General features: G+C 42.5%; 1 protein-coding gene across 1 annotated transcript in view; it reads right to left on the reverse strand.

Moving 5' to 3' along the window:
• The window catches only part of LOC111222694 (potassium voltage-gated channel subfamily H member 7-like), a 57072-nt gene extending 44927 nt beyond the window's left edge, over positions 1 to 12145 (reverse strand). The window contains exons 1-2 of the mRNA XM_022746497.1: positions 12070 to 12145; positions 11032 to 11262 (exon numbers count right to left, since the gene is read on the reverse strand). Coding sequence (XP_022602218.1) covers positions 11032 to 11262; positions 12070 to 12145 — 307 coding nt within the window. The remainder of the gene's footprint in view (positions 1 to 11031; positions 11263 to 12069) is intronic.
• Positions 12146 to 20827: the final 8682 nt, after the last annotated feature.

The raw sequence follows: 20827 nt of genomic DNA on the forward strand, positions 1-20827 counted from the left end.
TCAAAGAGCTGCCTGAACACATAAAACTCAAATACTTGGGCAGGTATATGTAGGTAAACGTACATGTCCGTCAAGTCTCAAGAGACCGATATAAAGTAGTGCTTTTCAAAATCCAAATTAGATGCAAACGGGCACAAACTGAAAGGACATTACTCACATTACAGCTGCAGTGCAGACAAAGGCGTCTGATCTCACTGGATCTGAAAGGTCCGAGATTTAAAGCCCCTTTTCCCTCTTGTTAAAAAACCAGAACACAGAAAGACATTGGGCTTTTGTCGGAAATGCAAAAGTGTACAATCGGCATTCACACCCGGGTCAAATGACTGTATATAGCACATTTCAGGTAAAACACGCAGAGAAACCAATCCAATCCTGCAAGGTTTGGATGGTGGGTCCAGGTGGGCGGGGCTTGGTGACTGCTTTGTTGTGACATCACAAAGTTCCAGAAGTCCTGACGGCTGGTTTTAAGGCTCAGTTTCTGAATACAGGCTGTGTGCATTTCTCTGTGGACTGAGGCTTTGATACTTTCACAGTATTAATATAGAAGCTAGAGCTGATCTATAATCACACTACACATGGACACAGACCTTTAGACAAGACGAGGGCTTTAAATGATTTTGTTGAAATACATTTTGTTCTGAAGACATAGACATCTCGACGATAACCTGCAGTACTGTATGTGCAGCCTTTCGGTTCACTTCACTTGTCAGGATGACCTCCTTGAAGAAAATGATGGCACATCTGTGACGTTAAAGAATGGCACGACAAGAAAGCAATCGAAAAGGGGGATGGCCATTGACTGAATGGTTTATTGATCCCGAGGAGCTTCTTGCAAAATTAAGTGCAATGTCTCATGAATTCCAGTACAAACAGCTGAAGATGGAACAACAGCAAATCATTTATCTGTCCGTGCACAGTCATTATTTTTATGCAAGGAAGCCACAGGGGTATTATTTTTAAAATTCTATGAATCTATAAAAAGTCTGTAGTAAATATGTCAACAAGAACAACCCTGATTAATCTTATTTGCAGGTTTTGTTTTTGTTTATTTTTTCCTTGTCTGGCATTGTTGCCAAATCCTGAATATTCACGTTTGAGTCGACAACATTTTCATGCAGAATGAAATGCGTAATTATCTTCACGGTGAGGAAATACTGACTGCCATTAAATCAAGTTAGTAATGATACACGTAGATGACAGAGCATGAAAATAGACTGTTCACTTATTTCACAAATCCATCATGTAACCTTGTTATTAGCAGCGTGGCTCTATGGCACTGTCAGTGTGTTGGAAACATCTCGGCTATCAGCAGCTATTGCATGGATTGCCATTGGTACAGATATAGTAATAACCTTTTTTAGGCTTGTAATACAATTATATTATTGCATTTCATGTTATTTTATTTTTTTTTACTGATATATAATTATTGTTTTTTTATGTTTCAGGAATAAGCGATGCTGCCAATAAATTTACAGATGTAAATTAGCATTTTTGCTCCAGTCTGGCATGTTTACATTGTATATTTTGTACTAATCTTCATTAGCATGCATTGTCCCTATCAAATACACAAATAAATAAAATAAACACGCCAAGCTATAAAGTCTATCGTTCAAGACACTAGAAAAACTAATGAGATTTAGTGCTATTAGCATGCTAACACTCTAAACCAAGATGGCTAACATGGTAATCATTACACCATGTTAGCATTTAGCATTATCACTGTGTGCTTATTACACAGAGCTGCCAGAGTGTGTTTACACTCTTATTCTTGTTTAGTCAACCTGTCGTAATGGGAATTAGTTTCAAATAGGTGTGAATTAAAAATCAGTGTTGTGCTCCCCCTTCACAGTATTAACAGTATACGAGATCCTGGGCGTGACTATGAGCCTGTGAAGTCATTACGGCTCCGAACCAGCAGCACCAAGTCAAATTCCTCTGCTTTAGTTGTTCTTGGCAAATGAACTGACTCGCATTCGGCTTTGATGGCAGTTCCGGGCCTGACGACGAGGTCCCAGCAGTCTGCTCCGCTCTCCAGCTTTGAGCCCCATAGGCAGACGTGCCAGGATGAGTTTTAGAGCCGCGATGATATTTCATGTCTCTTTCAGTGGTTGCCAAGACAACACTATGCTTTACTTCACAGAGAGAGTTTTTTTTCTTTTTCTTATATAGGGATGTGAGCGTGAGGGTGACAGACAGGGGGGGAGAATCATCTGAATGTGCAGGTTGTGACAGTGAGGTGTGTTAAAATGTGACTGGAATAGTACAGCAGGGGCATATGTCTACTGTACATCCCTCCAGTTTGTCTGCTTTAAACCACTCAAGTTTATAATGGCAACAACCGAGGAGAGTAACTACAAATCAGCTTTTCTCGTAAACGACCAATCTGTTGCTGTGGAGCCTCTCCTTCTTGCCGGCAGCCCGGGGAAACCATTAAAGAGACTCATTATAAATGAGATCCACTGTGAGGCATGAGCATAGAGGAAATCGAAGCCTCTGCCACAACACAAATCTGTCCGTGTCACTTTAGATTGAGAGTAGGGGTCTTGCTCATTACACTGCTTTCTCTCAGCCTCATGAGGACTGATGAGAGCGAACCGGACAGCCGCATTCAAACACTTACATCGTTTGTCAAGCAACTCCTTTATTTCTTTAATCCTATTCGGGTTCAGTCTGTGTTGGATGCTGCAATAACTGAACCCTATTTTTAGGGCGGTCAGTTGAGAATAATTTGACGTTGTCCCTAAAGAGGTAAACAGCCTCCTGCACAGACAGACAGAGGGTTCTGGAGACAGAACTAAGGCCCGTCCATAATTGAAGCAGCTCTCGAGCAGCTGGGCTGGATTTAAGAGGGCGTTCCTGCAATGAAAGAAGCCCTCTGATATTCAGCTGCACCTGATTTCTCTCTGATACCTTCATTTACTCCCTCCTGCCTGCTCGCTTGCTCGCTTTATCCCTCACGGACACACACACGTCAAACTTAGTTTACACTGAACGCTCCCTCTTACATCCTCTCACGCTCTGATTTATGGGTCTAATTTTGTCCAACTGCATCTGCTTTCTCTGCATTTCCCTCTCTTTTCCCTGCGTGCAGACGTCTGTCACAGATACGGACCGGCCACTGTATTCCTCTCAAACACAGCTGAAGCCGAGAAGGTGGAAGAGACTGTGGGTGAAACAGAATAAGAGCTTATCTTGTTTGCACAGCAGCCATTTGGACAAGAATTGGCTTTCACAGAGAACGGTTCCCATCCAATCACACCGCAGACCCTCGAACTCAGGTCGCTTCAGACAACTCATATCATAATCAGTCATTACGTGCAGCTTGCTCTGAGGCTGTTAAGCCTCATTGACTAAAGTAGTTGCATCAGCAACATCTATAGCCGGATCCATTTGTTAAAATACCCAGATTCGTGGCTCCACGGCCGACCTGAATCTTCCATTCACACTCTCTCTTAGTCTCTGCTGTCTCTTTCTGACATGTGACATCAGGCACATGCAAAGAAAAAATACTCGGCTGTACACGTGACGTGCTGAATCGCCTTAAATCAAATGTTCCAAAGTCTGAGATGCAAGTGTGGAAAAAAAAGAAGGAGGAGGGCAACAAGTCCATTACTTAAATATTTAACTCCATCCATCACGGTAAAGTAGGAAAAACCTGAGAAGGACAAGTGCTACGCCTCAGTCTACCGCCATTAATATATATATCCACCGTGTTGTTTTTACCTCTGCAGCAGCAGCACAGCTCCTCTGCAACATCGTCACAGAGCAGTAAAGGTATGTGGTGAAAAGGTCGACACCCTTTCAACAAGGTAGAATCTCTAATTTAGGTTTGATTCTGAGGGAAACATGAACAGTACATTTCCTTTTTCAACTAAGAGACGTCTTCACTCCAAACTCACCAAACACACAAGAAAAGATGTAATGAGTGGACTCTGAGTCTGACCATCTCAGGGGCCTGGCTGTAGTGTAGGGGCCTAAAAGCTCTGTGATGAAGGGGGTGGGCAAATCCACTGAGCGCTTAATAAAAACATCTAATCAAATCATCAAAGCTTTTCTGAAATGAACCGGGAGCCAATGGAGAGAGGCCAGGATAGGGGTCATGTGATCCCTCCCCTCGGAAGCAGTCAGCAGCCGAGCCGCAGGATTCTGGACCGGTTCAAAAACCCACTATTAATTGGTAAATACCAACAGTTGCACTTACAGCTTCTAACAGTTTTAACGACCATTGTTTCCTTTATGTCTAATTTCTGTATTTGAGTACGAAGCTTCAAACAAGGTTGTTCTGTTTGGGACTGAACATGTCACTCGGGCTCTAGAAATACTGACTGGAAGTTTTCATTATTTAGAAAAAAGGATTAATTGAGAATAATATAAAACAGTTGTTTAGTGACAGTATTAATCAGTTCAGTAATGAATGAATGAATTAAATAGCTAAACAATGAGAAGAAGAATAGAATGATAAACGTGTTGCAGGGCTCATAGTGATTTTTCCATCATGATTTTGAAGGTTAACATCAGGTTTTCTTATATTCCTCTTCAGGAGACGCCTCATATTTTTTAACAGCTCGTCACAATCTGAAGCTTCTGCAGTGATTTTAAAAAGGCAAGCAAAAAAAACAACAAAAAAAAAACAAAACGTTAATCTCAGTGAGCATCACTGAAGCACGAGCAACTTTAATCTATTTATAGCGTGACATTTTCAGTCTTATTTGCTATTTGCAAGTGAGAGCTTTAAACCATGTGCTGAGCATATGGATTTCTTCATACACCAAGAATACCCTGAGAGTATGGAGAGCAAAGACGCCGTGATTATTCCATTTGAATCACCGAACGCAGAGGCAGATAAAGATAAGTGTTGCTGAGAAATTACGTGTTGTGCTGCTTAGAACTGTTTATTTTTACTCAGGGATTTTTGAAGCTGTCATTAAGACCAGGATTTAAATGCTTAATCTCTAACTTGGGCGATATATTTGCAGAGCTGAATGCATTCATTAACAAATAAAAGGCCACAGACTGGGAAGCACCGAGTGTTGCGGTGCATCGTTCAATGTAAGATCTGAAACAGGTGGTCTGATCAGAATGGATCATCTCTTATCAATCAATTTTCTCATTATTTCACTGTCTAATCAAACTGCGATTCAGCGTTTAAACAGTGTGACCAATCATGTGGCTACTAAACAGCGCCAGAGGGAAGCAAACCCCGACACCGTCATCATTCCAGCATTTACTGTAAAGCCACATAATGGAGCGGCTTCGTCACTGGACAATTGAATGGAAAATAATTATTTTCCTTTTCAATTCTCAGCGGCAGTTTGAACAGACGACGCTTTACATCAAAGTCTCTCAGTAATTCTTCATTTTTTTTCCAAACCTGCTGTTTCTGGTTGGAGATTATAAACATTATCTGCGACGTGACGCGTTATATACACTTATCCAATTTAAATCTGTTTCCTTGATATAATTACCGGCTAATTTAACCTTAAGTCAATTTTATTTTCCTCTTGGGATTATAATTGTGTGAAATTTTTGTTTGTCATCATCCGTCTTAAACACATCTCACGTAGTACACCCACACAGCAGTCTGCATGTCTTACACGCACTACATTATGCATAATGACTCCTGCAGCATCCTCTTATTCTCTCACGCAGGCACAGCTTTGTTTTTTCACCACTGGTTACAAATGGAAACAAATGCATAACTATGTGGGATGATGAGAGAGAAATGCAAAGCAAGATCGCACACGCGTTTCCCTATGTCTCTCCAGGTGTTGACTCAGTTAAACGGAGGCACAGCTCAGAGAATGTATCTATTATTATTAAATACATAACCAGCTCTCATATAACATTACAGCTCAGCCTTCAGTTATGCAAGTGAAGCCATTTAACAGAAGCTCTTTGTATTTATACTGATGAAAAATCACACCTGTCAACACAATAACAGTATGAGACAGCGCTGCGAAACTGCGAGCGGCGGCTCTTGACAAAAATCTAAAAAGACACTAAAGTTACATTTGAGAATATCTGGCTCGTCCCAGGTTTCAGAGATCGCTCTTGGAGCAAGTGCGGTAAACAGCTCGGCATCTAAATGTCAAGCACAGAGGTTTAGAATACATTTTCTGCCACTTTAATGAGGGCTACTTCTCCTGCAGAGGTCACACAGATACGTCCACTGGGCGACCAAAGTTTCAGCGAAGGCACAAATCATAAAGCATTAAGATCGTGCCAAGGATTGTGCTGACGAGCCGAATCTCCTCCACGGACTGTAAAGGACAGTGGACGGTGCGTTTATGAAGACCCTGGGTCACAGGATTACAAAGAAGAAGATTGCCTTCGCAGAAACCCCCCGATGGTCCACCACGAGAGGAGCAATCAGCCCCGCCGCAATGACATTCCCCTGGAATTCCATCACAGGAGACAACAGAGATAAAGGCTGAGAGTGTGTGTGTGTGTGTGTGTGTGTGTGTGTGTGTGTGTGTGTGTGTGTGTGTGTTGGATAAGGGGGAAGGACAGAAGAAGTTACCTCTAAAAGGAAGCCATTTCTGTAATGGCGATAACAGAGAATTATTTATTCTTATTTAATTATATGTTCAGTTGTCCCGCACCAACACATCTGGCGCTGTTTTTCACTCGGCCTACTGCTATGTGTTTTGATGTGTCTTCTCGGCAGCGCTGCCTGCCAATTTGAACTTGGATTTTGATCATACGAGTGTGGCCCAGGGAAAGATTATAAATGGTTACACACACTAGAAGTGTTTGACATGCAATAACACTCCAGGATTTTAAAAATATAACACAGATTTGTCTCTAGTTCACACGGTTTACAAACTATAGAAACATAAACTCATATGTAGGATGATAAATCGTACATCCACACTTGCTTATGAGATTAGCAGAGCAGTCTGCCCGGCTGAAACAGGTGTATGACCTTCCCTGGAGAAACTCTGAGTCAGGTGAGAGGAAAACACTGAGGTAATTAGAGGCACAGGATATAGGATGGTAATGAGGCCTTTTCCCCCGCTGTAGGGTCCGACAGTCAGAAGCCCTCCAGCTCTTTTTATCCAAGTCTCCCGTGGGCCGGCCAGCGGAGGGAGGGCATTTGCCCGTCATTGATTTCCCCTCTCCAATGTACCGGTTTTGAAGATCAATGCAACATGAAGGTATTTGTGTCCTCATTAAAGCTGTTTGCTCAGCGGATCAATGCAGACTGAACCCACAGCTTGGCTTGGCTGACAATACGATGGCCCAGAGAGGCATCAGACCTGTAAGGGTCAAGTCTCACGTACTTAAATCCTATACCTCGCTAATAGTACTTTATGATATACTCCGTTATGAGTAAATATCCTCCATTTAAAATTTACCTGAAGTAAAAGTGACAAAGTATTTTCAGTAAAAAAAGTGCAGTTCTCTTGCTGCAGCTCGGTGCCATGTCTTATAGACTTCAAACAACATTTTTGTTGGCTAATTAGCCCAACAAACATTCCCAGAAGGTTTCGACATACACGTTATGTTGTTGTTACGCAATACAGCTCACTAATGGAAGTGTTCGCTAATGGTTCCTGTGTGCTGATTGTTCCAAACCTTCCACCAAACGTGTTGCTAGCTATGCAATGTTTACGACGATGTTCCCTGAACCACATTAAACTTGTTTGTAAGAAAGTTCTCTTACCATCAGAAAAAAACATCGTAACATCATAATTAACCACTTAGCCGTGAACCGCCAATAACAAGTTTGACCCAATAATTCAGTTAAACACTTTAATATTCTCGGACATCATGAATACCATATTCTCCACTAACTCCTCACCAGGCTAACCCCACAGCATGTTAACGTGTTGCTTTTTCTAAATAAAAACTAGTGGATGTTTATTTAATTTTGAGGTTTTATGCCAGTCTGACTCGGTGTCACGTGAGCAGTAGCCTGGCTGTTCACACCAGAAGCACAACTCTGCTCTTCTGCTCTTTGTGAATCACATGTGGAGCTGTTCTTTATAATAACCTCATTAATTTATAAGAGAGAGCTTTTTATGTGTTCTTGGATAAGCGGGACTTTGTTTCCTCTGTAACTAATGAAGTTAAAAGGACCATCGCCTTGTGTGATGGTCTGCCTGGAGGGGCTTCTCTTCTGCCTGTGTGTGTGCTCATCTATCTCCCTCTCTGTTTAGATCCACTCTTGACTCCCTTTTTAAAGTTCCTCTCCAGATATGTTTTAAAAAATTCTCTGCTATGATTAATGTTTTGTTTAACATGGTTTTCACACATAAAAACTGTGTCTAAAGCTTATCTCCTCTTACTTCCTGATTGATAAATCTGGATCAGGCCTTGTGCCCCACCCACTTACTAACCACTATCACGATGGTTAGAGGAGGAAACATCTGAGAGACTCAGCCTCATGTTTGAGCCTCAGTCAGACCCAGACTCAGATGACGAGTCTGTTGAGACCAGAACCAGAGACTAGCAGACGGATCAGAACCGTTATCGCAGTTAGCATCTTTTATTTGTTTATGTTGTTTGTTAGCTTGTAACTGGCAGTGGCTGACACAGTGTTAGTGGTTATGCTTATGCTAACATGTTAACAAGGTTGAAACTTAATTTTCACTGGAGGGGATGTTTAATGAGTTACAGACACTCATTTAAATACATTTTAATCTTGTTGGTTAACTGTTAATAGTTGGTTAACGGGCGTCGGCTTTGGTCAGAAAAAACATCTCTAGCCAAAACCAAGAACTATACAAAGCTGTTATCTACAAAGTAATCAGCTACTACAACAGTCAGATAAATGTAGTGGAGTAAAAAGTCTAAAATTTCCCTCTGAAATATAGTGGAACATTAACGTTCTTCAAATTGAAAAGACAGGGAAATTGCAGTATTTATGATACTGACTGAGCTTCTTGTTTGGTCACTATGGTGCTGTTTCAGGCGAGTGAAAGTTCAGGAAGCACAAAACAAACCAAGGCTATGGGGTGCGTATTGACACTCTCAAGGGGCACGGGCTAAAACACACCACTCCACTCAAAACACAAGCTGACATCTCCACTCTGCCTTTTCCCTCGAGCATTTTCTCTGTAACTTCATCTCACTCTTTCAACCTTTGACCCCACACATCTATGTCTCCAAGGATACTATCATTTGTAACGGTTCTGCAAACCGTTTTCAACCCAATCTCTCGCCCCCTCTGGGTTTTGTATACCTGCCACACACACACACACACACACACAAAGGAGCCAATCTTTAAAAGACCACATCTTCATCACCGAACCAGAGCTCCTATCACACATCAAATGTCAGAACAAATCCCCCAGACAGCTTCTTGCTTCATTATCCATGAGAAAATCCATCCATTTGTAAGGGGAGATAAATTGGACCCTGTTCTTAAGATAAGGAGCTTTGTGTTTGTCCTGTGGCACTCGTGGGTTTACCAGTTGCAGACTGTGCTGCTTTAGTCATGGATGCTTGGTGGGACATTATTCGACTACTCTGATGGTCTTGGACTCAAAGATGCTACTTTTTTGGTTGCTCTTTGCCTTTTTTCAAGTTAGCTAGTGGGAACAGGCCTTAAGTGGACTTTAAGTGGTTTATTCAGCAATAAATTGGCAAACATTTTGCCATTATATTATGTTACGGAGGATGTTTTTACGGATGTTTTGATATCGATTGCTGTTAAGTAGCTACCACTCTGAGAACTGTTCTCAAGTACAACCCTAACCCTTTTTCTGCAGTAATATTGGCTATTTGCCCTGATACACTGATACACAGACTCACTTCTTGTTGTTTTGCCTAACTTTTTTTGGTTCTGCGGCAACAATAAAGTGCATTCAACCCGATAAAAACTTCTGAAAAGTTATTAAAAAATGCTGTAACTCAGCGGAAGAAACGGCTTTAGTGCAAATGGTTGATTTTTATGTGATTCAAAATACCCACACACACACACACACACACACACACACACACACACACACACACACACACTGCAGGATAAAACACAATAAAGCCTGATGGTTTATTTCCACTGTGGTCCACTAACATACAAACAATAACACCAGACAAGCACACAGGGGTGAGCCACACATCGGTCTTATAAAACTATTAATCCTTGTTTCTGCCATGGTGAAACTTCACCAGCCCTCAAGCGTTACGCAAGGAAGCTTAATCATCTGAATACATATGTCATTGTTGGAGGTCACTCTCCCTGAACCAGCACAGTAGATGTGACTGGTTTAAACTTTCACTCTGGGGCTCAGCTCGCCTTGTAACTCATCAAAACAATACCAGCTGTCATGCCAAGTCATGATCTGCATGCAGTATTCATAAGCAGCATATGCACGTCAGTAGATTATCTAAACTATGGGCGAGCTATATAAACACAGTCAGTCACACACAGTTGTCAGGTCGGTGAGCACTAACGTGGGTTAAAATGCAACATTAGCTGAGTAAATGTTGAGTGACATCTCTGCACAACGAAGGCTGTTTTCTGGAGACGATGAGAGCAGAAACAGAGAAACCACACGCTTCACTGTCTTCATATTAGTCTTTAGGGAAGTGAGCTACATCCTTCACCCTACATCCCAGGGTGTCCTATACAGCGCAGGCTAATGAACATCCCTCCCAGCCACCCAGCGCCTGCATCACTTCAAAACTGGACTTCACAGCAAAGGAAACCATCACAGCTGCTCTTCCTCCCCTCAGGGCTCTAAATGGGTGCACTCAGTGATTCGCTGCTGCAAAATGCTCCAGATAGAGCCGACTGAGTACTAAAAATTACTCACTGTGTACCTAGAGTGTTAGACATTGGAAAAGTCACCTATAACGTCTTTATCCTACAGCTGCATGTCTTGCATTAACAGTGCACGTGGCTCTCTCTTGTGCAGCACACACCTCACAACCATCATCTGTTCTTACAAGTCGAACAGTGGGAAAGAGACAGAGACAGAGAGAGGGTGTCAGTGGTTCAGCTGGTGTGCAATTTAAAGTGAGACCACTGCAATAACCTCTTGTCATGTGCATGTACACGCCACCTGAGTCCACGGTACTCACCATCCTTGCGGTGGTAGGTGATCTCCACCTTGCGCTCCTCCGAGCCCATCAGCGCCTGGGCCACCTGGGCCACCGCGTGGCGGCTGGTGAACTGGCCGTGCAGGAAGTCACAAGTGCACGGCTTCTGCATGACGTCCGGCCGGGAGAAGCCCGTCATCTCGCAGAAGGCGTCATTACAGTAGATAATAGCGCAGTTCTGCACCCGGGCATTAGCTATGATGAATTTCTTATCTGTGAAGGTGTAGAGGAGAGATTGGAGGGAGGAGAATGTTAATTTGTTCACGGGCAGAATATTAAATAAACAAGACCGATTTACTCCAGTCGATCACTTGTTTCGAAAACATATCAATGAATACATTAACATGAATATGAAAGAATACAAAAATATAAATGCAGGTACAGTAGGTGGGTGTAATAGGTTTACATGGGATTATCCTCCATTACATCTCTCAATATAGGTTCTACGCTCTTCCAGTGAATAAAAAAAAAATTAAACTACAAACAGGCTGAACCGCTTTATAAATGTTCAAAACTGAATGCGATAATGAAAGCCTGAATATTGCACAGTTTTCAGCAGGAAAACCCAGATTTATGGCACAACTACTTTGCTTCATCCAGGAAACTAAACATTTGGATTTAAAAAGGGCAATGAAGGTATTTTGGTGATATGATCTGAAAGTAATTAAATCCTTTAATCCTTGTTTCCTATAAGCAGCTTTTTTTTTTTTAAACTGCAATTTGCACTGGAGCAGCAGAGCACTCTCCAGCACAGAACTATAAAACAACCCAGGTGTTTGATGAGGTGGCAGGGGTAATTAACTTATAATGGACCTCTCTCTCCTGTAGTTTTTCCATCAAAATCACTGTGACATATCTACATCATAAGCCTTGATGTAAAAGAAGGCGGTTTCCTAACGAGTAAATAATTGTTCTCAGGATGCAGCAGGAGAGACACAAAAGGCAGCAGCACAACAACACAAACACAAACACAAACACATCGCACCCACACAGCACTGCACGCCGGGGAAAGGTACTCACTTTGTCCTTCGAATTTGCGAATAATTACTCCCAAAAACGTGTTTTGTGGCGCAACATGACCCCTCCGGACAGGCATGGTTCCCCTCCAAAAACAATGGTGATGAAAAATCTTTGGCTGTCCAAGTGAGAGCGAGTCGGTCCCCCCCCCCCCCCCCCCCCAAAACAAAAAAAACGCCTTCCGTCAAGTTCTAGCGGGTGAGAACCGAAGCCAGAGGGGCTCCCCGTTTTCTTTGTCACCAGTCAGTCATCCTCGTAGGAAAATCTCTCCCCCCCCCCTCTGCTTTGCTTTTTTCTTTTTATCCCCCGAGCCCCAGTGTTTCCCTTATTTCAACTCCGACGCGTCCCCGGTTGAACGCATCGCAGAGGCTTCCCTGCGCTCCTCGCCGACGTGAAGCTGGAAAGAAAGGAGTCGATAACCCGCAGTTTAACCAACATTTCACCGTCGCTCCTCGAAAGCACCGTGCGCGTTAGTAGCGGTGCGTGTGTGTGTGTGTGTGTGTGGGGGGGGGGGTCTATTGTTGTGAAGGGAAGACTGATGGTCTCTGAGGCCAATGGCTGAGAGGCTGACGGACCGGAGAGGCGCAACACCGACACTGCTGAGGGAAGGAACCCACATGGATGCGTAGACAAAGCGGCAGACGGAGATATAGTAGAGGCAGGGTTAGCTGGTAACGCATTACTGTAACGCGTTACTCCCTGGTTTATGTTATTCCTGGGCACATAAAAGCATAAACAGTTTGTAATTACATTATTAGCCTCTATAACTGCAGTTAGGTCGAATTAATAAAATAGTTTACAGCTTACCTTCCGCTTATTTTTGACCTTTTGTCGTCACACACCGAGGTAAATTTAAACTGAGAGTGCTAGCTAGCTTAACTTCAGCTACTAAAACAATTAGCTTTGTTTTTTATCTTAGCTTTAATCTTAACATGCTAATGAGTTAGAGCTAATTTTTAAAAAAATTTAACAAATCACGACGGCGCGTAATGAAAGACTACATCTGACACTAATGATTGATTACCTTTGGCACACCTGTGACTTTTTTTTTTTTTTTTCTGAGTCACGAGCCCAACAGTACCGCTGACAGGAGGGTGACGTCAGGTCAGCATACGCAGGTGTATCTCATATCTCATTAATGCAGAGCCCCCCCCCTCCCCCCTCCCCTCATCCCCCGGCCACGATTAGGTTAGATGACCGTGTTTTAAATGTCTTCTGTAGCCTCGAGTTTGCGCTTCACTTTACACACACTGCATAAAATGTGACAGGGCTCCACTGTCGCTGCCTCGGAGTTGAAATAAATAAATAAAAAATAAATAGAAAAAATAGAAAAGAGAGAGAGAGAGAGAGAGAGAGGCCTCACGAGGAGGCGCTGGCCATGGTGCTGCCGAGGCTTTTCACTTTTCCTCTCGCTGGTGGTATCAGTACAACAGGCGTGTTTTTTAAGCGGCTTATACAGAAGCGAGAAGTCAGGGGAAGGGCTTAGCGCCTTGCTCAAGGACACTTCAGCAGGATATAGGACATATTGTATTTAACACACACAATATGGGAGGGCGTGGTCATTAAACTTGAGACTGTCAGTTCCACTTTGACTGTCAAAGTGGAACTGCACAAACTAATTTTTCATTAAACAAATTATCAAAACTACAAAAATAGAACAAAAAATACAATCATAATAAATAATAATTATATACCATCATAATTACCACAATAAAGAAACAAGCATAGGAAGGAAATAGTGTCCATATGTATATACAAATAAAATAGAAAACCAAACTACTAAGATCTAAATCCTTGATGATACTAAATCTTAGCCTAATTATTACACTGTTGCACACTTCAAACAAGACACACACACGTAACTGACATCTAAAGCCTGACCTTTCTTGCTTTCCTTGATGCAAAGTCATCAATTAGTGCCGAAATCATACACACAATTGCACAAATCCTTCATCCCACAAATAGATAAACATACTTAATCTCAGTAAAAGTATTAATACCACAGTTTAGAATTACTTTGTTACAAATAAAAGTAGATAGAAATATTGCAGAATATACTTGAAGTAAAAGAATTCATAATACAGATTTCCTCCTTTCAGAATTTTATATTATCATATGTATTGTATTGTTGTGTTATTGCTTTTCAAGTAGCATTTTTTGTTGCTGGTCGCTATTTTAACTACTTTACCTCATGTAAGAGTTTCCTCTATAAAATTGCATAATTTATTTGTTGATCATACATTGTTTATGTTAAATTTTAATCTGTAAAGTAGCTTCTAACTGTATTTTTTTGGAATAAATGTAATGAAATAACAAGAAGGTACAATGTTTACCTCTAATGTAGTGGAGTCGAAGTATAAGGCGGTATTAAACAGATGTTCTTAAAGTACAAGTACCTATGAGTTGCACCTAAGTGCGGTTCAAGATGGACTCCTACAGGGAACTCTTTATTACAGTTTTGTGTGTAAAATCATCAGCACTTCAGTCAAATGTTTCCATTCATTTCTCAGGTTGTTTCTTCAATAAATTGGTTGTAAGATGGGGTTTGTGTTTGTTTACAGGCTTGTTATCTGTTGGAAGCTTCAACCCACTTTGTATATGTTCAGTTGTTCTGTCCGGGTTGTTTGGGGGTGGTTCAGCTGCTCCATCAGTGAGAGGGGAAACAGCTTTGCATCATTAGGTCCTCTTAGCAGTGAGGTACTGGGGGTCTTTAGCATGTAGGGAGGTGTAGGAAGATGTGTGTGCTTATAGTAGATTGTTATTTTCAGCAATATGGAGTGTTTACAGATGTGCGGTGTTCTGTACGCTTGTGTGTGGCTCAACCCCATACTTAGCTGAGTAGGTGGTATGTTTCAGTTAGGTGAGGAGGAGAAGGTAAAATGCTATTAAGCTATTGTTGAATTTCCCAGGGTTCATTTTTCCTCTGTTTGTTAATATTTTTGTAATAAATATAATTTCTTTGAGCACATACTCCGGCCTCCCGACCTGTTTTCTGGCGAACATCCGTTGAAAGGTTTCCAGTGCCCAAACATCATCCTCTGCTTCTAGCATTAAACACAGAATCCTCACTTTGTAGAAAGACCTGTTACCGTGATAAAAACACTGGCAGGTAATGTGGACTGGAGGTTTTAAACGTTTTAACACTCTCTCCCTTCCTCTCAATTTATTCCGTACTTGTTCCACTTGCCTTTCGGATTCAATTTATTCCCCCTCCCCGTGTGTCTTTCGCTGTCTCCCTCTCAGACACGCACAGGCAAACAAACACACCCGGAGTCTAGTGAAACATCTGTCCTGGTCTTACACGAGCTCTCCCTCCATCTGGTCCATTGAGAAAACGAATCACAATATACAGACATGGAGGGGTGGGGGTGGGGGGTGGGGTGGGGTTGGAAAGAAGGCGGCATATGCTGCTTTTATGACCTTTTTGTTTTGGCTACAGTAGACTGTGTGTGAAGGCAGCCCTTTGTTCAACACTTTTCTCCTTGTCATGCACAGAAATCCTTTTCTGGATACACCCCCCCCCCCCCCCCGCAGCTTGTGGCCTATCTATTGCAAAGACTCTAGCGTATTCATCTGAATTAATCTGCATTCTGTTGCCAACATCTAGTTTCTCATCACGCTGTAATGATATTTGAATTCATAAAAACAAGTTAATCCACAAAACATTTTTTTTTTTTCCTTTTCATTTCCCCCTCTCTCCCGCCCTCTCGCTGTCTCTGTCACACAGCAAGCACGACTCACTGACTCACAGCGGTGAAACTGTAAAGGCTAGGCCTGCCCTTGAGTCATATTCACATTAAATGGAGTGACAACATTAATTAATTGTATTTTAGCTCATAATGTGCTCACTGAATGGACAGCTGGTAGCGAAGTACAGCATTTTTACTGAGACGAGAACATAATCCTTAAGAAGTCAGTAATGCCTACACACATGCATCAAAATCAGTGTCTTTATGTGTCAAGTCAAGTTTGACATGTTACAATGTCACCATGAACTCATCTATTTAGTATTGCAATCAAAATTTATAATGTTGACCAACTAAGAGAAAGCCTCATTCAAATGTCTTGAATGCAAGATCTGTGTGTAAGAATCTTCCCCACCACGAGAGGAAAAACAAAACCTTCACTCGAGCAATTTCTGAAGCCACCGACAAGATATATGTGTGCACTAAAAGCTCCTCCTATCCACACCTCAATTGTGGACTTTTATTATTTCATTACCTACAAGACAAAGGCTGAGGGAAACTGAGGAAACAAGACACATATCGCCTTGGGGCCAGGACAAAAGCCACAATGAAGATACAGAAAGCTGCAACCGACAAAGCCATTTCAGCACTGTGGACAGCTCCTTTTTCCAATTAAACATTTCTCTTTATGCACCAGCGCAACGTCTAAAACATTTTTAAAGATGAATAAGTAAAATAAAAAAGCTACATATGCAGTGCAATCTTTGTCTAACTTGATCAGACTTGCTCATCACTTAGAGTTAAGTACTAAAAACCTTTCAACAAGCTGTCACAGCTCTGACAAAAAGGCAGAGAAATGCCTTAAACTCACTGATACACTCATGCATTTTAATAAGAGTAGATATTTTCTGAGAAGTGATAAAAACACTGGTGTGCTCACGTCTTCTCTTTTCCATGTGCCCCTTGAATATCTCCTGCCAGATGCTATTGGCAAGCTAGCTCAGTGGTTTATGGGAACCGATAGCCTAGCTATAAATAGATAAAACTGTATTTACTTTCCATTTATCTGGAAGATCACTTATCTGTTTATGCAGTTTATGAGACTGCATCCTACTGGCCAGGTTTTATGAGTTATGGCGAAAGAAGGAAATTAAGTTTCATCCCTAAGATGCTGTTAAATGAATTATTAAGTGAAAATTAAACAATGCAAGAGGGATGCAGGTCTTAGTGGTAATACACAGAGGAATGCTGTTGTAAAGCCAGAGAACATTTCAGGAGAGATATTTGCTGTGTTATGAGTTCAGCTGTGTTTCATTAACAGCAACCAAGTGATCATCTCGTACTTAAAAATTTAGAGCCTTTGCCTCATGGGAAATACTGTCTGTCAGGAGAGTCAGTGTCCAACCGATTTATGGTCAAATGAATGAGTTCTGCATCTCTTTAACAACAAAGCATCATTTACAGACACTAAATATATGTGACACAGGGATTAATCATATTGTGAGTGTTAAATTAGCATAGATGGCAAGCTCACAGATAGCACGCTATCAAGCCTGGAGCAAGCTAGCATCAGTCAGTCGTATTAGCTCTCCTAGCTTATTTCTTTTTTTCCCTGCACTGTGCTGTTACTCCTCCCTGGCAATTTGCTCTGAGGAACTAACATCACTTCATCTGACACAGAGTCATTGAAGGGTGACAGAAAGCTTCCCATGCTAAAGAGTGTGCTAATTGTCAGCTGGCCCATTTGTATGCTAACGGGATAATAAGCTAATGGTTTATTCTAAAGTTGTATTTGTATCAAACGTCAACATCATGAATGTCTGTAAACTATTCCTGCAGAGGTGCACTGTCAGGAATGCTTGGGGCCCCCAAGGGGAAAAGGGGCCCCCGATGGCCCCTTATATTGGCTCACTTTGAAATGACAACGATAAACAACCTTAAACCTCCCATAACGACACTAAACTGTGCACTGCTGCTACCCCCACATCAGCCCTAAACGGGGCCCTCGATGATGCGTGCTGTAGCTAGCATCTACCCATTCCCTGCATGTGAGGCATTCAGGGAATATCTGTAAATTGTAGCATCTAGCAAAACTCTGCATGTGAGGTGTGAGGTGCTCAGGGGACAGCTGTAAATTATAGCTTCAGCCAAAAGTCTGGAAGGGGGGGGTTGGGGTTCTTTGGTGGGCTTCTTTTCCCCCAAGAGTCTAAGACCACTACTAGATTCCTCTTAATTGGAGCAGAATGTTAAATATGATGTGTCAACTCTCGGTTGATGTCAACAAAGAAAAATTTACTTTTCCACACAGGAAAGCTGCAGTGATTCTGTTAAAATGAACAGAATTTGCTGTAAAATTTTGCCATTATCTGTCGACCAGGGGCCAAAATAATAAAGTATGTCTCCAGCAATGTCTTTATTTGAGCAGGGATAGATGTGGTTCTCTGGGTTGTGGCGGTGGACGTGTCTAAGTTGAAAAAAGACAGAGCTGAAACAGCCACTTTATAATTGGAGCTGAGTCAGCAGGCGAGTGATTACAACTCGGCCCTATGGGATCATCACCATCATTATTGTAGAAAGAAAAATGGTTATTACTGTAGAGTGTAACCTTGCCTTCAGCCCTGCTAATTAGGCAGACTAATACCAAACACTGCAAGCTTGTGACAGACTGTCACTCTTGCAGCTCAGAGCTCCAGATTCAGCATCGCATGTGGTAGAGTGATACCGGGGTACAGAAGGTGTGGGTGGCGAGGGAGCCTGTCCTTCAACCTGGGTTCAAGCCCCCTTGACAGGAAACATCCATCCTGCTGAAGAGTCCTAGAGCAAGAGCAGACACTGAATTCGCACCTGCTCCTGAGGCGTTTAGCCAAATGAGAACTTCCCTCTTCAATCAATAGTAAAACACGCAATTTCCTCTCCACTGTCAGCGCTAAATCATTTAAAATAGGCTTTGTCATGCAGAATTTAGGGATGCCGACTCCTGTCAGACAGACCCCGTCCAGTTTATGCGATGCAGGATTTAAAGGTTAGAGCCTGCGAGGGGTTTATTCTGCAGCTTTTGTGAGTGTAAGAAAGCTAACATGGTTAATTACATGGGCCGCCAACAAACCAGCAGTGATTTCCCCTGGTAGTTGTAAAGGATCTCTATTACTACGAGGCATTTTCTCTGACCTCAGCCCATGAGAGAGGCTCCACGTACTGCAGCTTGTGCAGCAGTCATTAAATAAACCCGGCGCAGTCTAATCCACTCAACATCAGCTCATTCATGGCTGCACAGAGGAACAACTAGCATGTGTGTTTGAGTGTATGTATATTTATATGTATCTGGTTGTACCTGGAGCATCTGGATATCGCTCTACTGTAATATTTTATGTCGGGTGGAATAACTCTATTAAAGTCTTCGGAACAGGTTCGATTCTCTGTGTCTTGTCACATCCGGGAAGCTGATGTATTTGTGGAACAATAAATTAAACTCAAGGTGTAAAAACTGTGCATGCATGAATGAGTCGAGCTCGACAATGATGGAGAATAAAACAGTAGCATTAATGAGGGCGTACCCATGCCAGTCCTATTAGTGCGTTCCTTGGTCTATGTTAATCTCCCAGCCGGTAGCCTCCTTGCTGCCGCTGCTGCTGGGAGTGTTTTTGAAAGGAGAATATCCCCCCATAAGCCTGACTCTATCAGCTCAGTTGGTCCATTCATTTTTAGCTTAATCTGTTCAGTATGTGGAGCAATTTAGACCGGGCAGCCAGGCCTTGGCCCCTAATCCACAGATGACTCCGGGGCAAATGGCTGCCTACACCCAGGAATGACCCCCTCGCTCTCTCTATTCTCTCTCGGTTTATTTCTGCCCGTTCATGTTTTTGTTGGCCCTTGATCTCCGCTCGGGCTCAGAGCCAGGAAAAGACAATGGGACAAACCGTCAGAAAGATCAGAGGCAACGCGAAAGCGGAATAGAAGAGTGTTCAAGTATAAACAGAGTTATGGTGGTTGTCATTGCATCAACTGTTTGTCTTGTTCCACAGCCGGCCTCTTCCTCAGATAAATGTCTCACCTTGCCTCATCTCCCGTCGTGCTATCTTTTCGGGAGCTCAGTGGTTCATGGGAAATACGCGCTGGGGACGCAGTGTTGGCGTGCCTCCGATAACCCACGTGTCACTCCGAGATACCGCCAGCGGCTCTCTGTAAACCCGTGGCTTTGTCTTCTGTCAGTGTCGCCATCACAGCTAAACGCCCGTGACAGCACAGCTCATCGCCAAAGAGAGGTGTCATCTCAGAGCTGTATCACCCCACACATGTCCCCGTCTCTTTGCCAGTCCACTCGTGAGGTGTCAAAATGGAATGACTCTGACTCAGGGTAGTGTGTGTGTGTGTGTGTGTGTGTGTGTGTGTGTGTGTGTGTGTGTGTGTGTGGCCGTCCTTTCCGGGAAAAAAATGAGTTTCAGTGCATTGGAGAGAGGCCATTTTGGTTTGTTATCACTTCTTCACGGAGTCTGATTAACCTGTTAAAGGCCCATGGGTGGAGATTTTCCCTCCACTACTCATGGAGTAAAAGTGAACGCCGCACGCTATAAATAGCAGTGTTATTATAATCTGCCCCCAGAAGCCAACCAGTGCTCCTACTATTCAATGACACACATCTTTATTTAGGAATATGTACCAGGGCTAGGCAAGTCATATTAATCAGTATCAGTAATTATCAATATATGCTTTAACTCCACAGGTCACTTTAAATTGGGGTGTAATCATCTTAGGACTGAATCCTTCATGAATCATGAGTTTATTATGGTTCCCGTTCTCGTGAACTCGATATCTCAGGAACACCTTCAGGGAATTTCTTCAAATTTGGCACAAACGTTCACCCGCACTCGAGGATGAAGTGATTACAATTTAATTACCAGAAAGGTCAAAAGGTCAAAAGTCAGGGTCACCGTGACCTCGCAAGAAATGTTTCTTCCCTCAGAGCATTGGACCCACTATATGAAGCTGATTTAGGTCTTTCATCAAACACAAAATCATGCATCATTGAGGAGCCCTTGAGCAAGGATCATAACTCCGAACTTCTCTCGCTGCTTGCT

The sequence above is a fragment of the Seriola dumerili genome, unplaced genomic scaffold (assembly GCF_002260705.1).
Source record: "Seriola dumerili isolate Sdu_G_001 unplaced genomic scaffold, Sdu_1.0 BDQW01000105.1, whole genome shotgun sequence".
Lineage (NCBI taxonomy): Eukaryota > Metazoa > Chordata > Actinopteri > Carangiformes > Carangidae > Seriola > Seriola dumerili.